Source organism: Dermacentor albipictus, chromosome 2 (genome assembly GCF_038994185.2).
Source record: "Dermacentor albipictus isolate Rhodes 1998 colony chromosome 2, USDA_Dalb.pri_finalv2, whole genome shotgun sequence".
Classification (NCBI taxonomy): domain Eukaryota; kingdom Metazoa; phylum Arthropoda; class Arachnida; order Ixodida; family Ixodidae; genus Dermacentor; species Dermacentor albipictus.
The window spans coordinates 117,064,081-117,085,944 of record NC_091822.1 but is presented as its reverse complement, the minus strand read 5'-3'; the positions used below and the strand labels follow the sequence as shown (position 1 = coordinate 117,085,944).

Genomic DNA, 21,864 nt, shown 5'->3' with positions numbered 1-21,864 from the left:
TGTTCCCAGCTGAGCCATTTGAAAACGTGCGCTAGGTTTGGCGGGCGCACGTAAGCCCGTAAGCGCTGCGGGCAACCATGAGAGCACAATTTCAGTCGGGACGGCGTTTGAGTGAATGAACACGTGAATCGGCTCCGAAGTAGCGAAGCAAGTTTGTGAAAAAAATGGCTGCAGTGCTTACGCTAAACCCCAAGGCTGAAGTAGCACGCCACGCCCAGGCTCTCGCTGTCAACATCAACGCTGCAAAGGGCCTGCAAAATGTTCTTCGCACGAATCTGGGCCCCACAGGCACGATGAAAATGTGAGTAGGCATTGTGCCTATCTAAGCCTAAGCGTCGTCGGAGTCTCTTTAATTTCGTTTGTTGGCCTGTATTGGGGAGAGCTAAACAAAAATTCCACCGCGATAATTTCAGTTACGCTACTCCAGGTTGCCCCCATTGGAATTGATTGTTTGTTTGTGCAAGCTGTGAGGAATTATCGATGATGTTTTGATCAGGTGTCCCGCAAGGCGGCACGAAACGCCGGCATGAGATGGGGCCACTCTAGAAAGTTCGCGACAGGGCGTTTCACCATTGCGAGGTCGTTTACGGTAGGGTGTTTCGCTTGCACCAGCTATATAGTTGAGTTGGAAAGCTTAACGATCCTTTATAACGCGAACGTTCTGTATTATTTTGTGTAGTACCATTCGTGACGGCCCATTGATTCCATATATGGACAAGTTAATCGGTGTGCTGCAGTGAAGACGGGCGTCCATCACGAGGCGCTTGCTGCTAATGCGAAAAGTGGTTTACAATGTTCCTTGCCTGGCTGTGCTTGTCTTGCCTACGCGTGCCGCTACTCGCAGGACTAATCGCCTTGCTGTGCGTTTGTGGTACAGCTCTTACCAGAGATGTCCTCTGCGGAATTTATTGAAATGTAAATGAACACGAATGAAATCTATAAACGCCTGCCCATAGAAACAACTGTAAATATTAACTGGCAAAGTTCTGACTGGTGTTGCAGTAGTCGTGGGACGGGGTAGTGCTGCACTTAGCGTTACAATTTAGTAGTGTGGTTTGCTGGGCCATTTGGTGCATGGTGAACGTATAAGGGGTTCCAGAAAGTGCGGACGCGAGCGCAAGTAAAAAGAGTTACAAGTCGGCGGCTGGACGTAACCATATTTATTCAATCGTGTTTTTTTACTAGATGTAACAACGTGTCATTATTTCGAATTATTGGCGGCGTCTCCGGGACACCAAAGCGGCTACGAGGACATCCAAGCTTGAACTCGGACTGGTCCGTGGGTTGGGGCTCGCCGAGGCCTGCGCGTGCCAGGGGTGTATAAGAGCGGCTGTCCGCAAGAGCGGACAGCCAATTTTTTTTTTATGCGTACGCCCCCTGGCACGTTTCGGCCTCAGCCCGTGGGCCGCCCTGCTTCCACCTTTGATTCCCCCGCTACCCCTTGGGTGCCCTGAAGATCTTGCGCCGCCTCCTTTATTATAAACTCAGGTGCTCTTCTGAGGCCTCCGTTTGCCGGTTACATGTGCCCTCCTGGAGCAATACCTGTAAAAGATCCAACCTATCATCGCAATGAAAAAAGCGGCCCGCGACATATACAGCACCAGTCAGAACCTTGCCATATTAGCTGCCTGTGAAATATATATAGCTTTTAAAAATGTGTGCTCTCATTATGAACCGGTTGCACTACAGTCACTGTTACGAGCGATGTCACCTGTGATATCGTTGGCAGTTTGTGCCCTTAGTATGTCAATTTATGAATAGGCCAAGAATTGCACATTGAACAAATACCAATTACTTTTGCATTCTGAAAATAGAGAGGTGAAAAAGCTTTTATTACACCCTTATACATGCAATGCTGTTAAGCATATTCTAGGGATCTCAACTGGGCAGATTGCGTGCTAAGGGCGAGTAGTGGCCATTTCATTTAGTCTAGACATATAATGAAAGATCAAGCGACTAGGTGCATATAAAGGCCTATGGTCTGTTTCATACATAGCACACAATGCTACAAAGGCTAAAGAAACCTTCCCCACTGTTTGTATTCAAAAGCAAAAAGTTGTGTGTCACATACGAAAGCAAGATCTAGGTATCTGTCATGTAAAACAATGTGACATTGTCTTGGAGCTTTCACATCGCAAAAAGTGATACATTACATGGAAAGTGTCGCTGTTCCGAACATATTCAGCACCAAACAAATGGAGTGGCCCAGCAGGCCACAGTTCAAAAGCTTGTGCTTGCCGCCAAAACATGGTAAAGGAAGTTTTAGGTTGTATGCAGCCTAAACGGCTTCGGGTACCCAAAGGGACCTTTGCACACCTTAAGTGGCACGTCACACCTGCATTCTTTTGTACCCTTTTCGCTTTCTTTTGTATAACCTTTTGAATTCTTTTGTAAACCCAGTACTTTGGGTGCACGAAATATAAAACTCCCTGGCATTTCGCATATTGAAGGCATGAAGGTTCACAAATGATACTGTGATCTGACATAACCTTACATTCATAAGGTAAATTGTAATATATGAAGTAGTCATCTCATAGAAACGTTTTCAGGTTCAAAACAACTTCACTGCAAAGCCTGGGGAGTGGGGCTTCTTTGTCTTACTAGCGTAGCTTCTACAGCATTGCCTGCTTAGTGTGAAACAGAGTACAGCCTTGTGCCATAGTAATGATAGGTGGGAAGTTAGTGTTCTTTCATTAAACAGCACCACTATATCTAACATTAGTGGTGCATTTCTTGGAGCTCTGTTGAGAATTCAAGAAAACAAATGTGATGGCAGCCTCAAAATGCATTCGTTAGGCTGCTGCAAGTTAGCATGTGGGGAAATTGATACTTCATCAGGCTTGCTTAGTAACTGGTCTCTTGTGGCATTACATTTACTGTGGCAGATCATCTGCGAGTTTGTTGAAATAGTAAAGTATTTCTGTGTGATGAACAGTGAGGGTGCCTCGGTAATCATCCTAATGTTATATGTTTGGCCATGGCTGAATATATAGAGAAATTGAGAACAAGTTCTTGAATTGGGATCACTTTCAAATCAAATTCAAACTGTTACATTTGTAAAAGCAATCTCAAATAGTGTTTGCATGACGTTGATTATAACTTTCAGCAGATAGCAGTACAGAGGACAGTCTGTGAATGTAACTGGTGCAGTTGCACCATTGGAGTGGCTTCAACTGTGCGTTCTTTTACAAGCAAGCAGCGCAGCGCTATCTTTTGGGATTTCTCCACCTCCCATTTTTCTTTCTAGGCTTGTATCGGGAGCCGGTGATATAAAGATAACGAAGGACGGCAATGTCTTGCTGCATGAAATGGTAAGTTCAGACACAAATGTGCTTCAATAGCTGGGCATGGCCCAGCTATTGGCCATGCCCAGCTGGCCTAATAGCTGGCCTAATTAGCTGCACTTAAGTTGTGTTACCACATAGACCTATTCCCAATGGCCAGGATGTTGCGGTTGTTTTGAAGTGAGCGTTTTGCCTTTCTGATGTTTATAGGGAAAATGCAGTTGAGGGCTATAGAGGTTTAGATAGAGTGATGCGATCAGGAAGTTCGCAGGCGCAAGTTGCTAACATGAGCTAACGTAAGCATTTGCAGGAGTCAACTGGCCAATATAGGGCAGGGGTAACTTGCCACTTCTTGTAAAGGCTTTTGTCCTGCAGTGGACCAATAGGCTGATCTTGCTGTCAGTATGGTTTTATTACTAATATTGTTATAAGCACATAGCTGGTTATGCATTTTTTTTATGTGCCTACCAAATCTTGAAGCTGTCGTTGTTTAAGGGTGCAATACTATATTGGGCTGCGCTGGCAGTATGTAGTGATGAAACCTCCAGGATTTATTTGTAACCATTGTTGTAAGTTTGTTTCTTTGTTTCAAATGGAAGCAGCCATGCCACAACGTGCGTGTTCACTCTTCCAGCAAATTCAGCTCCCCACTGCAAACCTCATTGCTAGGGCTTCCACAGCACAGAATGACATCACCGGTGATGGAACAACGTCAACTGTTCTCATCATTGGAGAGCTCCTCAAGCAGGCTGACTTCTACGTTGCTGAGGTTAGTAATGTTCTTTTTTTCACTTTTTGTCAAACTCCTTAGCCAAGATAGCATTGGTCCATGGGTCATCGGTGTCACAAGCAGATTTCAGACTCTTATTGCAGCACGGAAGGTTATTTTGCCAACTGATTTATAAGATAACTTACGGTACGTTGTGACAGAGTTCACATTATGCCCAATAATTTTGTATCCTTTAAAAGGGGAGACTGCTTGAAATCAAAATGCGACGGGCTAGGTACTGGTAGTCATTATTGGCAAAACAATGTTGGGACAAACTTGAGCTTGTGTTAATCACTCTAATTTTCTCCCAAGAAGTATGTCCCGGAAAAGTTACATCCAGACTTAAAGGGACTCTAAAGAAAAAAATGCCACTCTTAATAGTGAGAGAAGGCTTGAAGATACAGAAAAAATTAAAGCAAGAATGGAATATAAATGGTGATGCTGCATTGAAGTCTCTGTACCAACCTGCTGTGACATCATCAGGGGTGGGAATGCTGCACAGATTGTGGCATTCTGACACTCATGCAAAAAGCTGTGCCATATTGCGCTGAAAGTGGAAAAGTGATCTAAATTGCACTGTGCTGCTCCAGAACAGGTATGGCCACGGCATCCATTAGTGAAAGATAGCCGGCTCCCCTGCAGGTTGTCTCGTTGGCGTCGTAGATCATGTAAAAGTAACTTTTGTATTCTGTCCACCAGTGGAGTGTGAACAGCCACATCTAGTCACTTTGTGTCAACTGAGAGTTGCTTCAATTGAGGTTAGCTAGTGGGCCATGTGTTCTGCTAGCTGCTGTGTCATATTCAAGAAATTCTACGGCACAAACTAGACATGGACAAAGAACACATACGGGATGATGCCCGTATTGTCATTTGTGCTCTCGGTCCATGTTTAGTTTGTGCAATAGAATTCCTTGAATCGGTCAGGTCTATGTTCACATTGCTAGTGCAGTCTCCGTAGCTGCTTAGTTCGTTGCCTGTGTGGTGCGTCGTGCAAGTAGTCCTCCCTCTGGTTTCATTTTTCACTAGTCAATGACTATGCACCATCCTGCGCTTGGACAGTGATGACCAAATGTAAATAGTTTTTGTGATCTTTTGTGGCACAAATTTTAATGATGACATTATGTGGGCTTGAAGTTGATGCTGGTTGGTGTTCCCGTAGCTGAACGAACAGTGTCACCATTTTTTTTTTTGACACTCATTTCTAGTTCGTGAGATACTGAGCTTATGCTATCGTCTTTCTTTTTTTTTTCTTTTCTGGTAAGACACTTTTCTTTCTGTTATGTGCATTCCATTTTAACTCTACAGTGGACCTCATTGCTGTGTGTGTGTGCATGCAGCAGTGGCTTAGGTTGTCTCTCATGGAGAAATGATGAGTTGCGTTTTTTGGAGCTGGAGTATCTACGCTCGCGTACTTCACATTTCCATTTCACATGGGCCAATGGTGTCTACTGATTTTGGCATATTGCAAGCTCCTATAGTGGAAGACTGAATTTTTGGTAGTGTCTGCAAAAACAAAGCAAACTGCATATTGTTCTTTGTGAAACTTTTCATGAGGTTGCAGGAACGAAACCCGGCCATGGCGGCCGCATTCCGATGGGGGCAAAATGCTAAAAAACCCATGTACTTAGATTTAGGTGCATTAAAGAACCCCAGGCGGTAGAAATTTCCGGACTCCTCCACTACGATGTGCCTCATAATCAGAAAGTGGTTTTGGCACCTAAAACCCCATATTCTAAATTTTTTTAAAACTTTTTTGTATTTGAACTACGTTTCAAAACAAGAAAAGCAAGGATGGTGACCGTGATGATGTGCTTTGTCATTCTTTTCCTGTCCACCAACATAAAGCTATGGCAGAAGTTCAAAGAGGCCACCCATCTGGCAAAAGGCAGCTCCAGATTGCACTTTCAAAGCTTCTAGAGATGGAGAAACATCTGTAGGAAAATAAAGTATTAGGTGCTTCAGAATCACGCTGTTATATTACCTTGTAATGCCTTTGAAGAAACCACTGTGGTATTCACTAACCCTAGCTTCTTCACATCTGTTGGCAAGCACCTCCAGTCACTTCACTAGCGCTTAATAAAAAAGTAGTATGAAAAATGCTTTTAGGTTGCTTGTTTGATGTTGCAACATTCAAGTCCTTTTGACTGTTACCTGACGTAATGTTATTAATGCTCTAAATTAAAGTTCACGTGCTCCAGGCTGCCCCAAAATCAGAATCTGTCTGCTCCTATCTGGTTCAAAATAAAATTTTATCTTTTCCAATAATTGCTTTAAAATACCCTTTCATTATTAATTTGGTGTCATCTGCTTGGGCCTAGCTACCTAATGTTTGTTTAAAGATGGGCTCCATTGTATACCAAAGGAACCAAAAACTGAACTAAGGTACGGTAGTTTCGAGAACTTTTGCAGCACCACAGTAGCCCAGGTATGGGAACATACTTTTAATTACATGACATCACTCTTGATGTAATGGCACTAGGGTTTTGGGACAAAATTTTAAAAAATATGAAGCATAAGTTCTCACATTTTTTAAGAGTAATTAACCTCCTACCTGTAAAATTGATAATTTTGACAGAATAGTACTATACTTGATCAGTGTAAGCGAATTTAGCACTTCTCTTTTGTGTCTTTTTAATTATCGAAATGCAATGAAGCTAAGCTGTCTTTAGAATGATTAAAAAATGGCACACACAAAGAGGCACACCTTTTTGTGTCTGTGTGTTGACTTGCCATGCTGGTATTGATCCATTGTAAAAGCCATGCGGCACTACCAGATCCTTCCATAACTAGGGGTGCTGTTCTAGGCACTGTCAAATTCACCATCTTTTCAGCTCTGATTGGCCAAAAGGGTAGCCATGACAGCCCCGGTCTGATGATGACGGAATTCTACAGTATCCATAGGCTCCATACCTGCTAACCTTGTAATATGAAGAGTATTATAGTGAAAACCAAAAAAAGACTAAGATTTGTTAAAAACATGCCAAAAATTGTTTTGCTGCTCAACATGATTATTAAAAATTCATGGACTTCCTTCTGTAGGGACTCTGTGAGGCAATCTACTACAACATATTAGCTACAACAAATGTGGTGTATGCCACAAGTGGTAATATTCGAACTGTTTGACTAGTTGATATACATGTTGATTCTTTTGAAATCACGGGCAGCATGTTTCAAGTGATCCCTTTTGGGGATCATTTCATTGAGATTTTGAGTGACTTGACACCAGATACATTGGCATAGATATGTGGTCAGGAATGCTGCCGGTTCTCTATGGGAATGCGTCCGGTGTCACATCACGGCAGAACCTTGCAAAGGTGATAGCTTGAGAATACAGCCCCAGTTGCACTTTACACTAGATGCAAACGAAAAAAAAAATGGTAAAACAGTTGAAGACTATGTCTAAAGATTGGAAGCTTTATGTTAGATGATGTGTACGGACTTGAACCAGGTGGTAGTTCCCACGTGGTAACTTGTGTTAAAGCTTCATGCTTGATGAGAAGCTTTAGCTCGGGGCCTCCTACCTAAATACTCATGGGAAAGGAGAAATCATTTTTCTTTGGCAATCAAATCTGATGAGGTTTCTTGCATTTAAAAGAAAAAAGTTAAAATCTAGTGAACGTTGGCAGCAAGCATTTCATTTACGCCATCAATATTTTAATCAAAATTGTTTAAAATCATGAATTTTCAGAAAATGAAACTATAAAGCTTACAACTGTGTAACTCAGTGATGTAAAGCGATATCACAACTCGGTAAACTGTTTCTAATACAGTGAAACCTCGTTATAACGAACAGTTAAAAATTCGGAAATTAGTTCGCTATATCCATAATTCGTAATATAAAATTTCGTAAAAAATACATGCAAGAGGAGCAGAATTCAATCAGAGAAGGCACAGCAACTCGAACGATGCTTACTTGGGTCACGTTCATTTATTTACGCTCAAAAAACTGCGTTATCACGGCCTGCTTCTTTGTGTTGATCGCATACCGTATCACGCCCTGTTCCACAGTTTGCAAACACTCAACAAGGGCAAACCCACTGCCCTCAATAGCACTGCACGTTGAATAATCTCGAGCATGGTCTTTAACGTCAGTGCCACTCTTTTTTTTCACATTCATCGCCATCACAGCACTACACACACCCGCGCACCGCACTCGACACGACCACCGAAAGAGCCTCCACACAACGCTACGACGGCCACGCCACTGCTAACACTAAAACGCAAAAGCAACATTTGATCACACCGCTGCTGAAGCGGCGCTGTCAGCGGTTGTGAGATGCGGACGATTTCTTTGGCTGTCAACTCTCGATGACGACGTGGCATCTGTGGAGCTGTCAGCGCCTGCGAGGTAGTCCTGAACGTTTGCTGCGCCGCACAACACAGCTGTAGTGCAACGAAGCCTGCCGCCTACTAGTAAATGGAGGTAGGGCTTGGCGTCGCGAAGTTCGTTATATCCGTTTTATGCCAAACCGCGTTCGCTAAAGGAAGTTAAAAATACATGTGTTTGACAAAAATATTTCGGAAGAGTTCGATATATTCAATAATTCGTTATATGCGTGTTCGTTATATCGAGGTTTGACTGTAGTACACCTACAGCGGACAAAATTGATGCATAATATATGGCTCTCAGACAGACCAGTAATACGTGAGCAGGACTTGTGCAAAACCCTTTCAAACAATGTAACAAATTCACATTAGATGTAAATTGATAAATCAGATTTGACTGCTTTGGATTCACTTTAGATGCGCTTTGCGTGCAGTTTACAGAACTGTGATGTCTGTTCTTAGTGTCAAGCTACGAATTTGTAAACTTCGTGCTTCCAATTCTTTTTTTTTTTTCAGACTTAATTTTTTAACGCTCCTTTTTAAAAAATGTGGGCCCTAAATGAAAGTTCCGCTTCCAGCAGTCACTAGAATTTAACATTCTCTCTCTGGTGCAACAAATTTCATTAAGATCGGCGGACTGGTTGTCTCGGAAAAGCATTCCTGCTTTTTACATGTATTTGAATAGGCGGCATCAGAGTTGTGCCCGAGCCAGAGCCTCCCCTTAACTCGTGGGTTAAATAAAGCTTCATGCTTGCACCCTTGCAACCATTGCAGTAAGTCAGTAGCTATGAAGTTTTGCTACTGAGTTTGAAGTTGCAGGTTCTATCCCAGTCGTGACAGTTTCATTTCAAGAGGGGAAAATACAAAACGTGTGCTTAAATTTAGGCGCGCCTTTAAGAACCCCAATCAGTCTGAGTTAATCTTGAGTCTCTGACTATGGTGTGCCTCATAATCAGATTGGAGTTTGAGCATAACTTTATCTAAATTTCTATAATTTTAAATTAATTTTTAACCTCATAACTTACCTTTTAAAAAAACTATTTTTGCATCCTTGCAGGGCCTGCACCCTCGCATCGTGGCAGATGGCTTTGAGAAGGCACTGGTGAAAGCGTTGGAAGTGCTGGAGACCCTCAAGATAACCCCGAGCGAAGTGGACCGGGACCTGCTGGTGCGGGTGGCACACACGGCGCTTGCCACCAAGGTGAGCCCCGAGCTGGCTCAGCACCTGACGGAGGTGTGCGTGGACGCCGTGCTGGCGATACAGAGGCCGGGAGAGGAACTGAACCTGCACATGGTGGAGATAATGGAGATGCAGCACAAGACAGACATGGACACCCAGCTGGTGCGCGGACTCGTGCTGGACCACGGGGCGAGGCATCCGGACATGAAGAAGCTGGTCCGCAATGCCTATGTGCTGGCCTGTAATGTTTCCCTGGAGTATGAGAAGACGTACGTACAAGCAGTGACTCACGCCTACTTTTTTTTTTCTGCTTCCTTTGATGACAGATTTGCTGGTTAGTTTTGTTTTGTGACTTGTTGTGAGAGGGCAGAGGGTATCGGAAAATTCGTCTGCTGAGATTCCTGTGCGTGTAAACGAAACCGTAAGGCCTGTTTTCTGTAACAACTTATTTCCCATTCTTTTAAAAAACTATTCATCATTGGCTCAGACACAACTGTGCCACTGTTATTGCTTGGATTAGCCCCTTGGTGCAATGGGTGACAAGTAGCAAGGAATGAAAAGAGAAATTTAATGTTATGAAAGGCTGCCCCAGATGTGGGGCAAACGTTAGTCCATTTTAGAGCACATAAAAGCTTTGCGCATGTGTACTTCATTTCCTGGGGCCTCTGTAGTAAGCAGCATGAAATCTCGCTCTGTGTGCATATGCCAGTCTGCATCTTTATTTGTGGCTTGTCTTGGATCAATATTTATATGATTTCGCCTAAGGCAACCTTCAAATTATTTGTGCAGAACTGTGTAGTACATAGCTTTATTGATATAGTCACATTTCATTTGATTTCCTTGTTCCCGCAATCATGGTGGAAAACAACAAAAACTATTTATTTGAAACATGTTTGTTGGGGAAGTATGTATCTACTGGCTCTTGGTTTCCTCGTCTCTCTCTCTCTTTTTTTAACATGTAAGTGGGGGTCCACTCTGCTCGGAAACAATTTGAAACGGTGCCCCTCAAATGTATTAGCATAAAAAAGAGAACTCGAGGAGATCATTTTCATTATCATGTTTTCTGGGCCGGACTTTACAATGAGTGACACAAGATGACAAAGAAGCAGCAGTTCGGCTTTGATTTTGTGTGCATTGCTCACACTGCCATATTTTTCCTGTCTGCAGGGAAGTGAATGCTGGCTTCTTCTACAAGTCTGCCGACGAGCGTGAGAAGCTGGTCCAGGCTGAGCGGCAATTCATTGAGAACAGGGTGCACAAGATCATTGAGCTCAAGCGCAAGGTCTGCGATACCCCGGAAAAGAACTTTGTCGTCATCAATCAGCAGGTGAGAAGCTTTTATTTCTTTTAGATGCTGGTTCCTTTGTTCAGCTTGTCCCGTCTCGCACCGACAGCCCGTGCTATATTGTGACATAATCTTTCTTGTTGAATACAAACTGTGCTGGGTGCTATCAACTTGAGAAACCTATCGCTATCTTGTGGATGTGCTGCAATTTACCATTCAGACAACAGTTGTAATCTGTAAACAAAACTTTATCAGTAGCTAACACTTGTGGCAGATTTTTGTTCGTTGAAATGCATTGCTTTCTTTCTTACTTTTTTTCATTTGGCACTGTGATTACGCTGTGGCTGATACTTTTGCCAGCTGTGTTCTGTGGTCGAAGTAGGTCATTTTGAATGCGAAACATTCTGAGTTGCCCATTTTGTCCTCTCATTCTTTTAGGGAATTGACCCCATGTCTCTGGACCTTCTGGCCAAGGAAGGCATTGTGGCCCTGAGGCGTGCCAAGCGAAGGAACATGGAGCGGTGAGTTTTATCATTTTTTTTTTAGTCTGCACCCAGCACTTTACCATACTGCTTTGTGTCTGTCAGCATTGCTCTTTTTTTATAGTTCGAAGAGTTCAATGAACCCATGCCCATTTTGTTTGCATATGTGAATTAACACCTGCCAACTCTCCCAAATTTTGGTAAACTTACTGTGAAGTTAACTACAAATTTGGGCTTGTCCTACGTTTTGAAGAATGTTGCGTCAAGTTCTCCTAAACTTGAGTTTAAGAGGGACGTGACAATTGAAGTGGCCAAATTATCAAAGTTTTGTATCTTTTCATTTTTTTTCGCGATCCGTGGACCTTTATTTATGACGTGGTGAAATACGTGGTCAAAATCGAGAAAACAGCACTTTCCTAGAGTGCTGTCATCAAAAATTGTGAAAAAATCTGGCCCTGTCATACTGCGGATTGGCTGGCTATCCGTTGATGCAGCGCCGCCATCTTGGTATCATTGAAAGAGGAGAGATCAGAGCTAAAGATAGCCGAAGCGACATATTTCTCCGCCCAGCGAACGCAAGCGAAAAAAGGCAAATGTGGCATTGCGATTGGGCACAGTAGTCACGTGGGGCACAGGGTGCGCTCCTATTGGCTGTTATAGATTTGAATTGCTGACGAACCTCTCTTGCGCGCATTTGTGCAGCGGCGAGCTACGTGTACTAGTCAATGTGATTGAGAATCGTGGCAGCTATCGCACGTTTTTTGGGATGAGCCTCAAAGGAATCAAGTTCCGAACGGCCCACGTTTATGGAAGACCACGAAAGGCGTGGCAAAGGGGGAGCAAACTACTCGTAGAAGCAGACGCCGCCGAGCTTGTTGACGAGGCATGACTGGCGCACGTGGGTGACCGGGGAAGCGCGACCGTAGGCTATGGTGCATTTGCATGTGGTCGTGACGGCAACGCGACATCAGCAGAGCAGAAGTTTTCGCGTCAAATATTCATCTGTGGATTTCAGCTCCAACTCTCACTAATAAACAAGTGGCGCAACGAGAGGAAAGGGCGGACATTTCGAATGCACTGTCCTCTACCTCTGCGCTACGGATCAATGCACGATGATCAAAAAGTCAACTAATGTGCACGAAACTGCTGCAAGAAAGCAAAAAACATCAGAATGTTAAGAAAATGCGCCCTCACAGGCAAATGACTACATCCCAGGCAGGTTTTATGTGCTCAAAGTAAATATTTAAATATTTGCAACAAATGAAACTTGGAGCTCTGTTTTCTTGGCTTTCATTTTTTGTGCAGTTGCTTTCAGTCATCCCAGTGCCATTTCACGATTAAGACAAAATCATTGTCTTTTGCACGTACATCCTGAAACATTGATGAGTACAGTAAAGCTGTCCATCTTTAACTGTACCGCATAATTTTTTTTTGCAAAAGTCGTTAGTAAGACAATGCATAGGAAAGTTTTTAAAAATATTTTTAAGCTCATTTTGGCATTTCAAAAATCAACCAATTTCTTTATTGCACAGAATGGGTCTTTGTGAACATGCGGCTGTGAAAATCTTAGGCAAACTTATGTGTAATTAATTAATTGATTTGGGGATGACTATTACAGGCTGTTAATTGTCGTAACTCGAGAACTATAATAGGTAGCACAAAACTAATTTCATTTACAATATCGGCATAACAAATCGCACCTGAATGCCAAATTTGACAAATTTGTTCACATCAATAAAAAAAGTTTCCTAGCCACGTCCCCCATTTAGTTTAGTTCATCAACGTGCAGTCTTCTAAACTTTTGCTGAACTTATTGAATGAACTAAGATGTGGCATACAGTGGGCACACGTAAGAAACATTCGATGTGTGGACAGATACACTCCACAGCAATAATAAAACAAGGTCCGCGCAGAGTTTCGCTCTTCGGTCTGTGGCCAATACCCTCAGAAGTCTCCTTATGCTGAAAGGACATCAGAGGGACTTGCTTTGAGCAAGCTTATTCGAAAGTGTTCCTGAGCAGGCAAAGTCAGTAGCTGCGAAGTCCTTGAAAATGTCACTGTGATCTAAAACCAGTGTGTTTGCTGGCCAGTCTCTGCTGCTTGAAGTTTGCTTCTGCTTTTTTAAACTTCTTAAAACACTGTTCCTACCACTACAACTGTGCACTGTTCCTACCATTACAATATGTTCGCCAGAAACAGTGTCTTCTGCAATGAAGGCTTGTCCACCAATTTTCAGTTTCACATAAAATGTTTTTTTTTTTTTTTTCTGCAAGAAAGTGTGTTCATTGTGGAAGTAAATGTGCTATCGCTTCCATAATATTTCCGTAGCCTATCCAGCGACTGGACTGAGAAACTGGGTGAAGGGGAAGTAACTGATGAAAGTAGTAGTGCCTGTAAGTGCCATCTGCTTCAGTAATTCCTGTCACTGGGCATGCACTGAAGTGATTTCCTAGAAAGTTTTTCGGCGAGAATATAGCCTCAGCAGCTGTTGAAGTTCGTTAAGATGAAAGGGGAAAAAAAATGTCTGTAGACCGTCTTTTTTTTTTTTTTTGCGTGATGTCACAATGCCTCGGCACTTAAGCTTACGTGACCTGAACACCCGCCTTTGGTTCCAGGCTGGCGCTGGCGTGCGGCTGCAAGGCCATGAACTCCTTCGAGGAGCTGACCCCGGACGTGCTTGGCCACGCTGGAGTCGTGTACGAGCATGTGCTTGGCGAGAACAAGTTCACCTTTGTGGAGGAGCTGAAGAACCCGCGCTCAGTCACAGTGCTCATCAAGGGACCCACCAAGCACACCCTCACTCAGATCAAGGATGCTGTGTACGATGGACTGCGTGCCGTCAAGAACGCAATTGAAGACGGTGAGTGGCAAGAACAGTGCAGTCAGTGTTCGCCTAATAGAAAGCTCATGCTAGCACTTCGAAAAGATTTTTTTTTTTGCATAAGAGGTAATAATTGCATGGGATATTGTCTCACAAGTGCAGAACTAACCAGCCTGCTGAATCTTAGCGTCGCTTATTAAAGGAAAAGTGCAGTATTCGCTCGGATCTAACACTATTATTATTTATTTGTAAATACCGCAATGCCAAGTTGGGATTTTAGCAGGGTGGAGTACAGCATGATGTACTTTTGATAGGCAATAGAGAAAAAAAATGTAAGGTGCAATAATATATACAAAGTTAAATACAAATCATCAAAAAAGTGCACTTTTTTTTCGGTGAATTGGTTCCAAACGTGTGTGTTAGAATCGAGTACGACCCTAAATCTGCGTTACCATATTGGCATTGCCATTTCAAGATGGCCGCCTCGTACACGCTTCAAGCCTAACTGCTGTAGCTTCCTCCATGTGCTGTAGTATGTGTGCTCAGTCCATTGTCTGTCTTCCCCTTTCCTGTGGTTGCTTTATAAGGATGGACGTGCCCCGACTGAAGGCGAGCAGAGTTCATCATGATGCTGCATTTAAAAGTAAAGTGATTACGTGTATGGAAATCGGGCTACATCACAGGCGTTCGGAGTTCCTGAAACTTGAGTGCGGAACTGGCGCAAAGAGAAGAGGCATTCTAGTTTGGTGGCTGCTGCATACGGCTCACCCGCAAGCGGCCACGCGGGCCCCGTTTTCAAAGTGATCTTTGATGGGGACAGAGCCTATGCGTCTAGGCGCATCGTGCTGTGTTCTCTACGCTTAGTTCACATTGAAGAGAGAGGCAGCACGAAGGTAAATTCACTCACTGGTGCTGCCCCTTACGCCAGCATTTTCACAGCGAGTTTCTGCAGTCATCGAGTGCGGCGTGTTCACATTTGCTTGTGTGCTGGTGACACCGCGCTTAAAGTTAGTAAGTGAATGTTTACGAGTTTACACGGCTGATAAAACTACTATCCTTACTTCGTGTAGCTGTCTGCTAATTTGCTATCGCAGTCAATGCTTCGCCTTTTGGCTGAAAGTGCGACTTTTTTTTATTCATCACAACTTTAATGCTTTGGAAATAAATCTGTTTTTCCAAATGTGAGAAAGTAGTATTTTTGCATGAAAGCATGAGGTGCGTGGCACTGTAAAGGACTTTGTTTTTTTTTTTACATAAGACGTGTGTGCTTTGTAATCGAGTAAATATAGCAAATTGCTAGAACTTTCAACGTGATCTACACATTATATTGCGTGGATTTGGATTCCCTGAAATTTTTTTTTTGTTTTTGTATGTGAGAGTTTCCTTTCTGATGATTTATGTCTGTGTAGTGCATTGCCAAGCATTCAGTGTTCCGCACTGTTTTGGGCATTGCGCAGCCCCCCTCATCGTGTCTGAAAACATTGTTTGCACTGTGCTGTGCAGGTTGCGTGGTGCCTGGGGCCGGGGCCTTTGAGCTGGCAGCGCATGCAGCCCTGGTCGCAATGCGTCCAACGGTTGAAGGCAAGGCACAGCTTGGAGTGCAGGCGTTTGCGGACGCGCTCCTCATCATTGTTAAGACGCTGGCGTCCAACAGTGGCCTGGACCCACAGGATGCACTGGTGCGGCTGCAGAGAGAGCAGCAGCAGGCACAGCAGCCCATTGGTCTCAACCTGCGCACTGGTGTGTGGCCCGCTGGGCACTTGTCTGTTGCTTTAGTTGGTAGAGTTTCCCACTTGAAACTGCTGGAGGAAACTCTGGTGCTGCGATCATTCAGCCAATGTTAGGCATAAAGTGCCTCTCTGTTTCTGCAGAGACTACCGAAGATCTCCAATTGGGGTGCCTTGAAATGGGCTCACTTCAGTGTGTCTTCCTTCCAAAGCATTTGATGTTTGCTCCTTGCAACCTGCGTTTGAGAAAAAGGGGGATGCAGCTTTCGTATAGCTAAAAATGGCCAGAGAATATATATACAGTCGAGTCCCGCTACAACGAAATTGACGGTGCACGAAAAAAAATTCGTAGAAGCGGAAATTTCGTTGTTGTGAAATTCACAAAAATATGGCTAACCTGAACTGGTAAACCACAAACAAACTTTTATTTCCAGAAGTCAAGCAGTGTGGACTGCTTCCCTTTTTTTCCTAGGAGCATCATGACGCGATTTTCGCATTCGGAGAGTAGCTGCATCGCGACGTCGTCATCATGCACAGCCACGCTGTTTCTGATGACATCGAACGCATCCAGTACGCGAGATGTGGCCGGTGGATGCAGGTCTGGCACTTCGTCGTCATCCGACTGCCCCCCGTCGTCGCGGACACTTTTTATGATGTCCTCATCGCTCAATTCTTCACGGGCGATCACATTGACGTCAGCGTCGATGAAATCATCCAGCTCGACACTGGATGGCACACTTCCGGCACCTTGAAGGGCCGCCCAGGACGCAATTACGTCTGCTGGCGGTTGCACTGCTCCGTTGCAGTCAGCAGCATCCTCAGCGGAGTCGATGTCTGGGTCTCCAAGCTTGAAGCCAGCGTGCGTGAAGCAGTTCGCGATAACTGGCCGTCCAGTTGCAGCCCACGCAGCAGCCATCATCTGCAGCGCCATGTACAGGTCTAACTTGGTGTCGCGACCGGTCTCCACGTTCAATAGGAGACGCTGCATCACTCGCTGGCGGTAGGCGCACTTCATACTTCTAATGACACCTTGGTCAAGTGGCTGTATGATCGAAGTGCAGTTCGGCGGAAAGTACTTAAGCTCCACATTTGTGAGCTCCACATCCAGAATATGATGGGCGGAGCAATTGTCCAGCAATAAGCACACCCGCCGGCCCTGCCTCCTCATGTCGCAGTCAAATGACGCGACCCACTCGGAGAAAATGGCCCGCGTCATCCAGGAGCGGCTGTTGGCGACATATTTTACGGGAAGGCTCCTGTTACCTTTAAAGCAACGGGGCCTCGCACTCTTCCCAATGACTAGCGGTGGGCGCTTGTCTGATCCGTCCGCATTGGCGCACAGCAGCACGGTCACGCGCTTCTTACTGTGTTTACCACCGTGGCAACGCTGACCTTTCATTTCGAGGGTTTTTGACGGCAGCATCTCGTAAAACAGGCCTGTCTTGTCAGCGTTGTATATGTCACACTTGGCATAGTCTTTCAACAACGTCGAAACGTTTGTAGAGATCCAGGCGGATGCGTTGCCTGTGTCTGCCGATGCCGACTCGCCAGAGAGCGTCTTGCCGACAATGTCATGGCGGGCCTTGAACCTGCTGAGCCAGCCTGTGCTCGCCTTGAAATCGTCGATTCCCAGCAGGCAAGCGTAATTCAGGGCCTTCTGCTGCACGGCGTTTCCACTGATCGGTATGTTTTTTGCCCTCGTCTCGACAAACCACGCGTACATGGCCTTGTCGAGGTCCTCGTGCGCCGACGGCGTCAGCTTCTTCCGCTTGGCTGATGTGCCCGAAGCAAGAGCTTGCTCTATTGCTTCTTTTGACTTCAAGATGGTGGACAGCGAACTGGGAGAAATCTCAAACTTCTTCGCAACGTCGCCTTTCTTCTCTCCGCTTGCGACTGCGGCCAGGATCCGAGCTTTATCCTTCAGGGATAAAAACTTTCGACATGGCGGCGCCATGTCGGAAAGCACGCTAAAACAGAACGGCTTCTCTGATCAAATCGAATACCGCAACACGTGCACAACACGAACTGCCAATTGCACTAGCACACACCAACGGCGCCGAGATGCAGCATGGTTGACGAGACGACTGAGTGTCGGCTTTGGATTGTCTGCGGCTAAAAAGTTTCAAGCCAATCCCAAAGGTAGGCCAGTCTCATCGCCGTCGCCATCGAGCAATGGCGGCCCCCATGCTCGGTCATCAACGGCAGTTTCTTGTGGTGCCAACACGCGATGATAACTTTGCAGACGCTTTTTTATGTGCAAAATGTTCGAAATTGCGTTTCCTGCGCGGCAAATTAAGTTTCGAGCCTGGAATTACTTCGTCAGATTTCGTTAAAGCGGAACGGCATAAGAAAAAGTGTTCGTTGTGGTGAGGATATTTATGCATTGACTCCTATGGGCAGCTGACGGGGAACTGAGAATTATTCGTTGAACCGGACATTTCGTTGAAGCGGCGTTCGTTGTAGCGGGGTTCGACTGTATATATTTTAAATCACATTTCCAGTTTCTATAATCCTTTTTCTGATTCTGAAATATTGTCTCTTAAATTTTGTTGTATCAGCCAAGGTGGCGAAGGTTTTGTGGAAATCACGAAAGAACAGTGCTTGTCAAGCCGCAATATCTCCGGAACAGCGCAACCAAGTGCCACGACCTTGGTCTCGACGGAGAGTGCGTGTCCTCACCTTCAAATTTGCAGCTTCAGCTATCTCCTCCATACTGAAACAAGCAAACAAAAGCAAATGATTACCCGTCGTGGTTGCTCAGTGGCCATGGTGTTAGGCTGCTGAGCACGAGGTTGCGGTATCGAATCCCAGCCACGGTGGCCGCATTTCAATGGGGGCGAAATGCGAAAATACCCATGTACTTAGATTTAGGTGCACATTAAAGAACCCCATTCCGGAGTCCTCCACTACGGCATATCTCATAACCAGAAAGTGGTTTTGTTACGTAAAACCCCATAATTTTAAAAGCAAATGATTGAAGGTCGTTCTGGAGTCTCCGATTGGCTGCGCCCGCCACATCACTCCAGCACGGTTGACCATTGATGCAGCGCTCACTCCACAGGGGCATCATCTGCTTTTTGCATCTCGCGAGCTCTTGACCAACATGATCTCGATGAGATCTCGACAGGCACGGCGTAGACATCTAGAAGCGCAGCCGACTGCTGCGCTTCTGTGCAGCAGACCAGGCGACTATAAAGTTTTTTTCTGCTTCGGAGAGCAGCACTGTCTTCCGTCTGAGTGATGCTAAGTCCATGGAGGCTTTTGATTGACACACCTGATAGCACTTACACAGCATTGCAGGCATTGCGAGGGACTGATCGTACGGGCAAGGCAACACACTGATGTCTTTAGCTAGTTAATCGACTAGAAACACTCCAACGTCAAATTTGAGCCTTAGCCAATTTCGGAGTTCAAGTTGCAGCCAAATGTGAAACCCGTTCCACGAATATGCCAGGCCACAAACAAACATACTTTTGTGGGTTGATGCTGTGCATAGGTTGGCCCCTGATAATTCATAATTCATAAAAAGGGAAGTCCAAACTTATGTCTAGTGATGTGCAGTCATCCACGCATAATTTTGTAGTTTCTTTGCTTGCATGTATGAAAAGGTTTATTCATCTTTTCAGGGGAGGCTTTGATTCCTGCCAATGAGGGCATATTTGACAACTACTGCGTGAAGAGGCAGCTTCTCAACTCATGGTAGGTGCAGCCTCTTTCTTCTATGTGATAACATTTACTGGGTCTATAATAATGTCTTCATGAAATGAATTCTTGTTGGAAAATTGGTTGACTGTCACGATTATTGTGTACTATGTTGTGGAAGTGGCTAAGAAAGATGATCCAGTTGAGTCCACTTATAGGACAATCACAGTTATAATGAATGCCGAGAGCATGAAGCTCGTAATTTTCAGGTCTCGGAACTAATATTTGACGACTGTGCGCTCCTTTACAGTGAACGAGGTAGTAAATGAATGAAAACTATTTTCACAAAGGAGTTATCCCAGCGAAAGTGAAAGGCTTTGTCAGCAATAGATCACATAAAAAAGACTGCAGAACCGAGATCACCACCTATAAGAGCATCAACTGCAGTTGAGTGTGCCACGTCATTCGAGGTTCTTCTACCGTGGGTGGCAGGGAAAATTCCACCCACTGCTCCGTTTGACTACATCACCCCCTTTAGGCGTGACCTGACGCTTACAATGGGCAACCTAGTCAAATTTCCTGATTCTCTTTATTTCATGCGATCCTTGGTTGTTCCCTTTTACCACATGGGGCAATATTAAGGTGAAATGTGGAGCAGATGTTGAGAAAATTGCACTTTTATAGTGTGCAGTCAACAAAAGATGAATAGAAAACCTGGCTTTGCATGGCTTTCTGTTTGTACTGTCGTAAAGAGAAGAGATCAGAGTTTCAGATAGCCGCAGCGCCGTACTTCTATGTGCAATAATAAAAGCAAAAAAAGCAAGTAAAACGAAAGTAGCGTCGTGGATCGTTACTGTTCTTATAGTGCACTTAACGCAGAACCAACTAGCCCATTTTTCAGCTTTAAACCTATACTGCTGCCATATGCACGCAGAAAGCACTCCTATTGATTGACTCAGATATGTATCGCTAGCACATGTTTCACATGTATTTTGACAGCAGCAAGCTGCAAATTTCTTTGTCCTAGCTACATTTGGCTGTTGCCGTGGTAGGCTGTGCCGCCAGCTCGCATTTCTTGCATGTGCAATATTGAAGTTTACTTCACAGACACGTTCGTGTTTCGTTTTTCAGCACGGTCATTGCAAGCAACCTGCTGTTGGTGGATGAAATCATGTTTGGCGGAGTCAAGGGACCCAAATAAAAATTTTGCACCATTTCCATCTGGACACACTTGCTGTTCTCTCTATCTCATCTGCTTGTGCTGCTGCTGTCCAAGAATAAATTATTGTTTGTAGAGTTCGCCTCTTTTTGTGGTTTCCAGTATCATTCAGTAATGTGATATCGTTAACATGTCAATGCACATAGTGGCAGTACATGCAGCACCATTTCTCACTTTTGAAGAGCTTTCTTTGTTTCTTCAACCCACTTTGCATGGGCGGTTGTTCGGCCGAGTAAATGGGGCTCATCCTGGAAATGGTGTAATCAAAGGTAGTGACTTGGTAGGCCTATTGACACCGGTCCGTAGGAGCATAAAAGTAGTAAATTTTGAAAGTTCAACTTAATAGTGCTAGGAGTGAATCAAATTGAATACTGAATACTTTTTTAATGTGTGCCTATTTTTGCCAGGCAGCGCAGTGAAAAATGGTGCAGGTGGATGCCGATAAGACAATGTACTGTGCCAATTCAACTATGCGACATGTTTTCTTGAAGTTTATTTTTTCTTTGAATCTAGGTTCTGACGGTGTAGTTGGAGGTTGGACATGGTTACTGGGAAGGTTAGTTTTAAAGCAGGACTTGGGAAACCTGTGGCAGGTTTGGTTGGTGGTGGTTGGAGTGTAGAGAAGACTGTGTTAGTGGTAAGGGAGAAAGAGAGATAAAACAGTAAATGACCTTGCTGAGGTCGAGGGAGACTAGCCACCGGAGCCCCCTTCCTCGGGCTGCGGCCAGCCGTAAAGGTGTAAAGAGTTTGATTGGCAGAGAAGCGGTAAATGGTACGTCGATTGGCCTTGTGCAAGCGATGACTCCATCGACCTTTGGAGGCAGAGGGGAGACAATGTGAAAGCTTCGATTACACGAATTCCTGCAATATGTGGGATTTCAGATCAGTGTTTTTAGGCTCTTAGGCACCCGCCTCTGCGGCGAGCGTCGGCATTGTACCTCGAAGGATGAACCGAGCGAAGCTCGAACCAAGTGAAGGATAAAAGCGAACGCGGAGCGTAGCGGGAGATGAAAGACTGCGATAGCGAGGAGGAGGCTGCAGCGGAACAATGAGGTGGAAAGCGTGAGAAAAGTAGAGCTATGTCGAGCCACGCAATAAGGCCTGTGCGGAGACGATGGCTACGAAATGG

General features: G+C 44.7%; 2 protein-coding genes across 2 annotated transcripts; one reads left to right on the top strand and one right to left on the bottom strand.

Moving 5' to 3' along the window:
- The first annotated feature begins 73 nt into the window (after window positions 1-73).
- On the top strand, window positions 74-20,812 carry CCT6 (chaperonin containing TCP1 subunit 6). The gene is made up of 10 exons (XM_070533886.1): window positions 74-301; window positions 3,248-3,311; window positions 3,919-4,053; window positions 9,437-9,828; window positions 10,727-10,886; window positions 11,283-11,365; window positions 13,942-14,186; window positions 15,651-15,887; window positions 19,501-19,573; window positions 20,648-20,812. Exons 1-10 carry the CDS (start codon window positions 165-167, stop codon window positions 20,715-20,717), a joined length of 1,596 nt encoding a protein of 531 aa, XP_070389987.1. The 5' UTR covers window positions 74-164; the 3' UTR covers window positions 20,718-20,812.
- LOC139056457 (tigger transposable element-derived protein 6-like) lies at window positions 16,299-18,528 on the bottom strand. The gene has a single exon (XM_070534703.1). The coding sequence runs from the start codon at window positions 17,826-17,828 to the stop codon at window positions 16,299-16,301; it is 1,530 nt and encodes a 509-aa protein (XP_070390804.1). The 5' UTR covers window positions 17,829-18,528.
- Window positions 20,813-21,864: the final 1,052 nt, after the last annotated feature.

Coding starts and splice junctions, on each gene's coding strand:
- CCT6 (XM_070533886.1), top strand. CDS start 165: ATGGCTGCAGTGCTTACGCTAAACCCCAAGGCTGAAGTAGCACGCCAC. Junction 9,829..10,726: donor TCCCTGGAGTATGAGAAGAC/GTACGTACAAGC, acceptor TCCTGTCTGCAG/GGAAGTGAATGCTGGCTTCT. Junction 11,366..13,941: donor AAGCGAAGGAACATGGAGCG/GTGAGTTTTATC, acceptor CTTTGGTTCCAG/GCTGGCGCTGGCGTGCGGCT.
- LOC139056457 (XM_070534703.1), bottom strand. CDS start 17,828: ATGGCGCCGCCATGTCGAAAGTTTTTATCCCTGAAGGATAAAGCTCGG.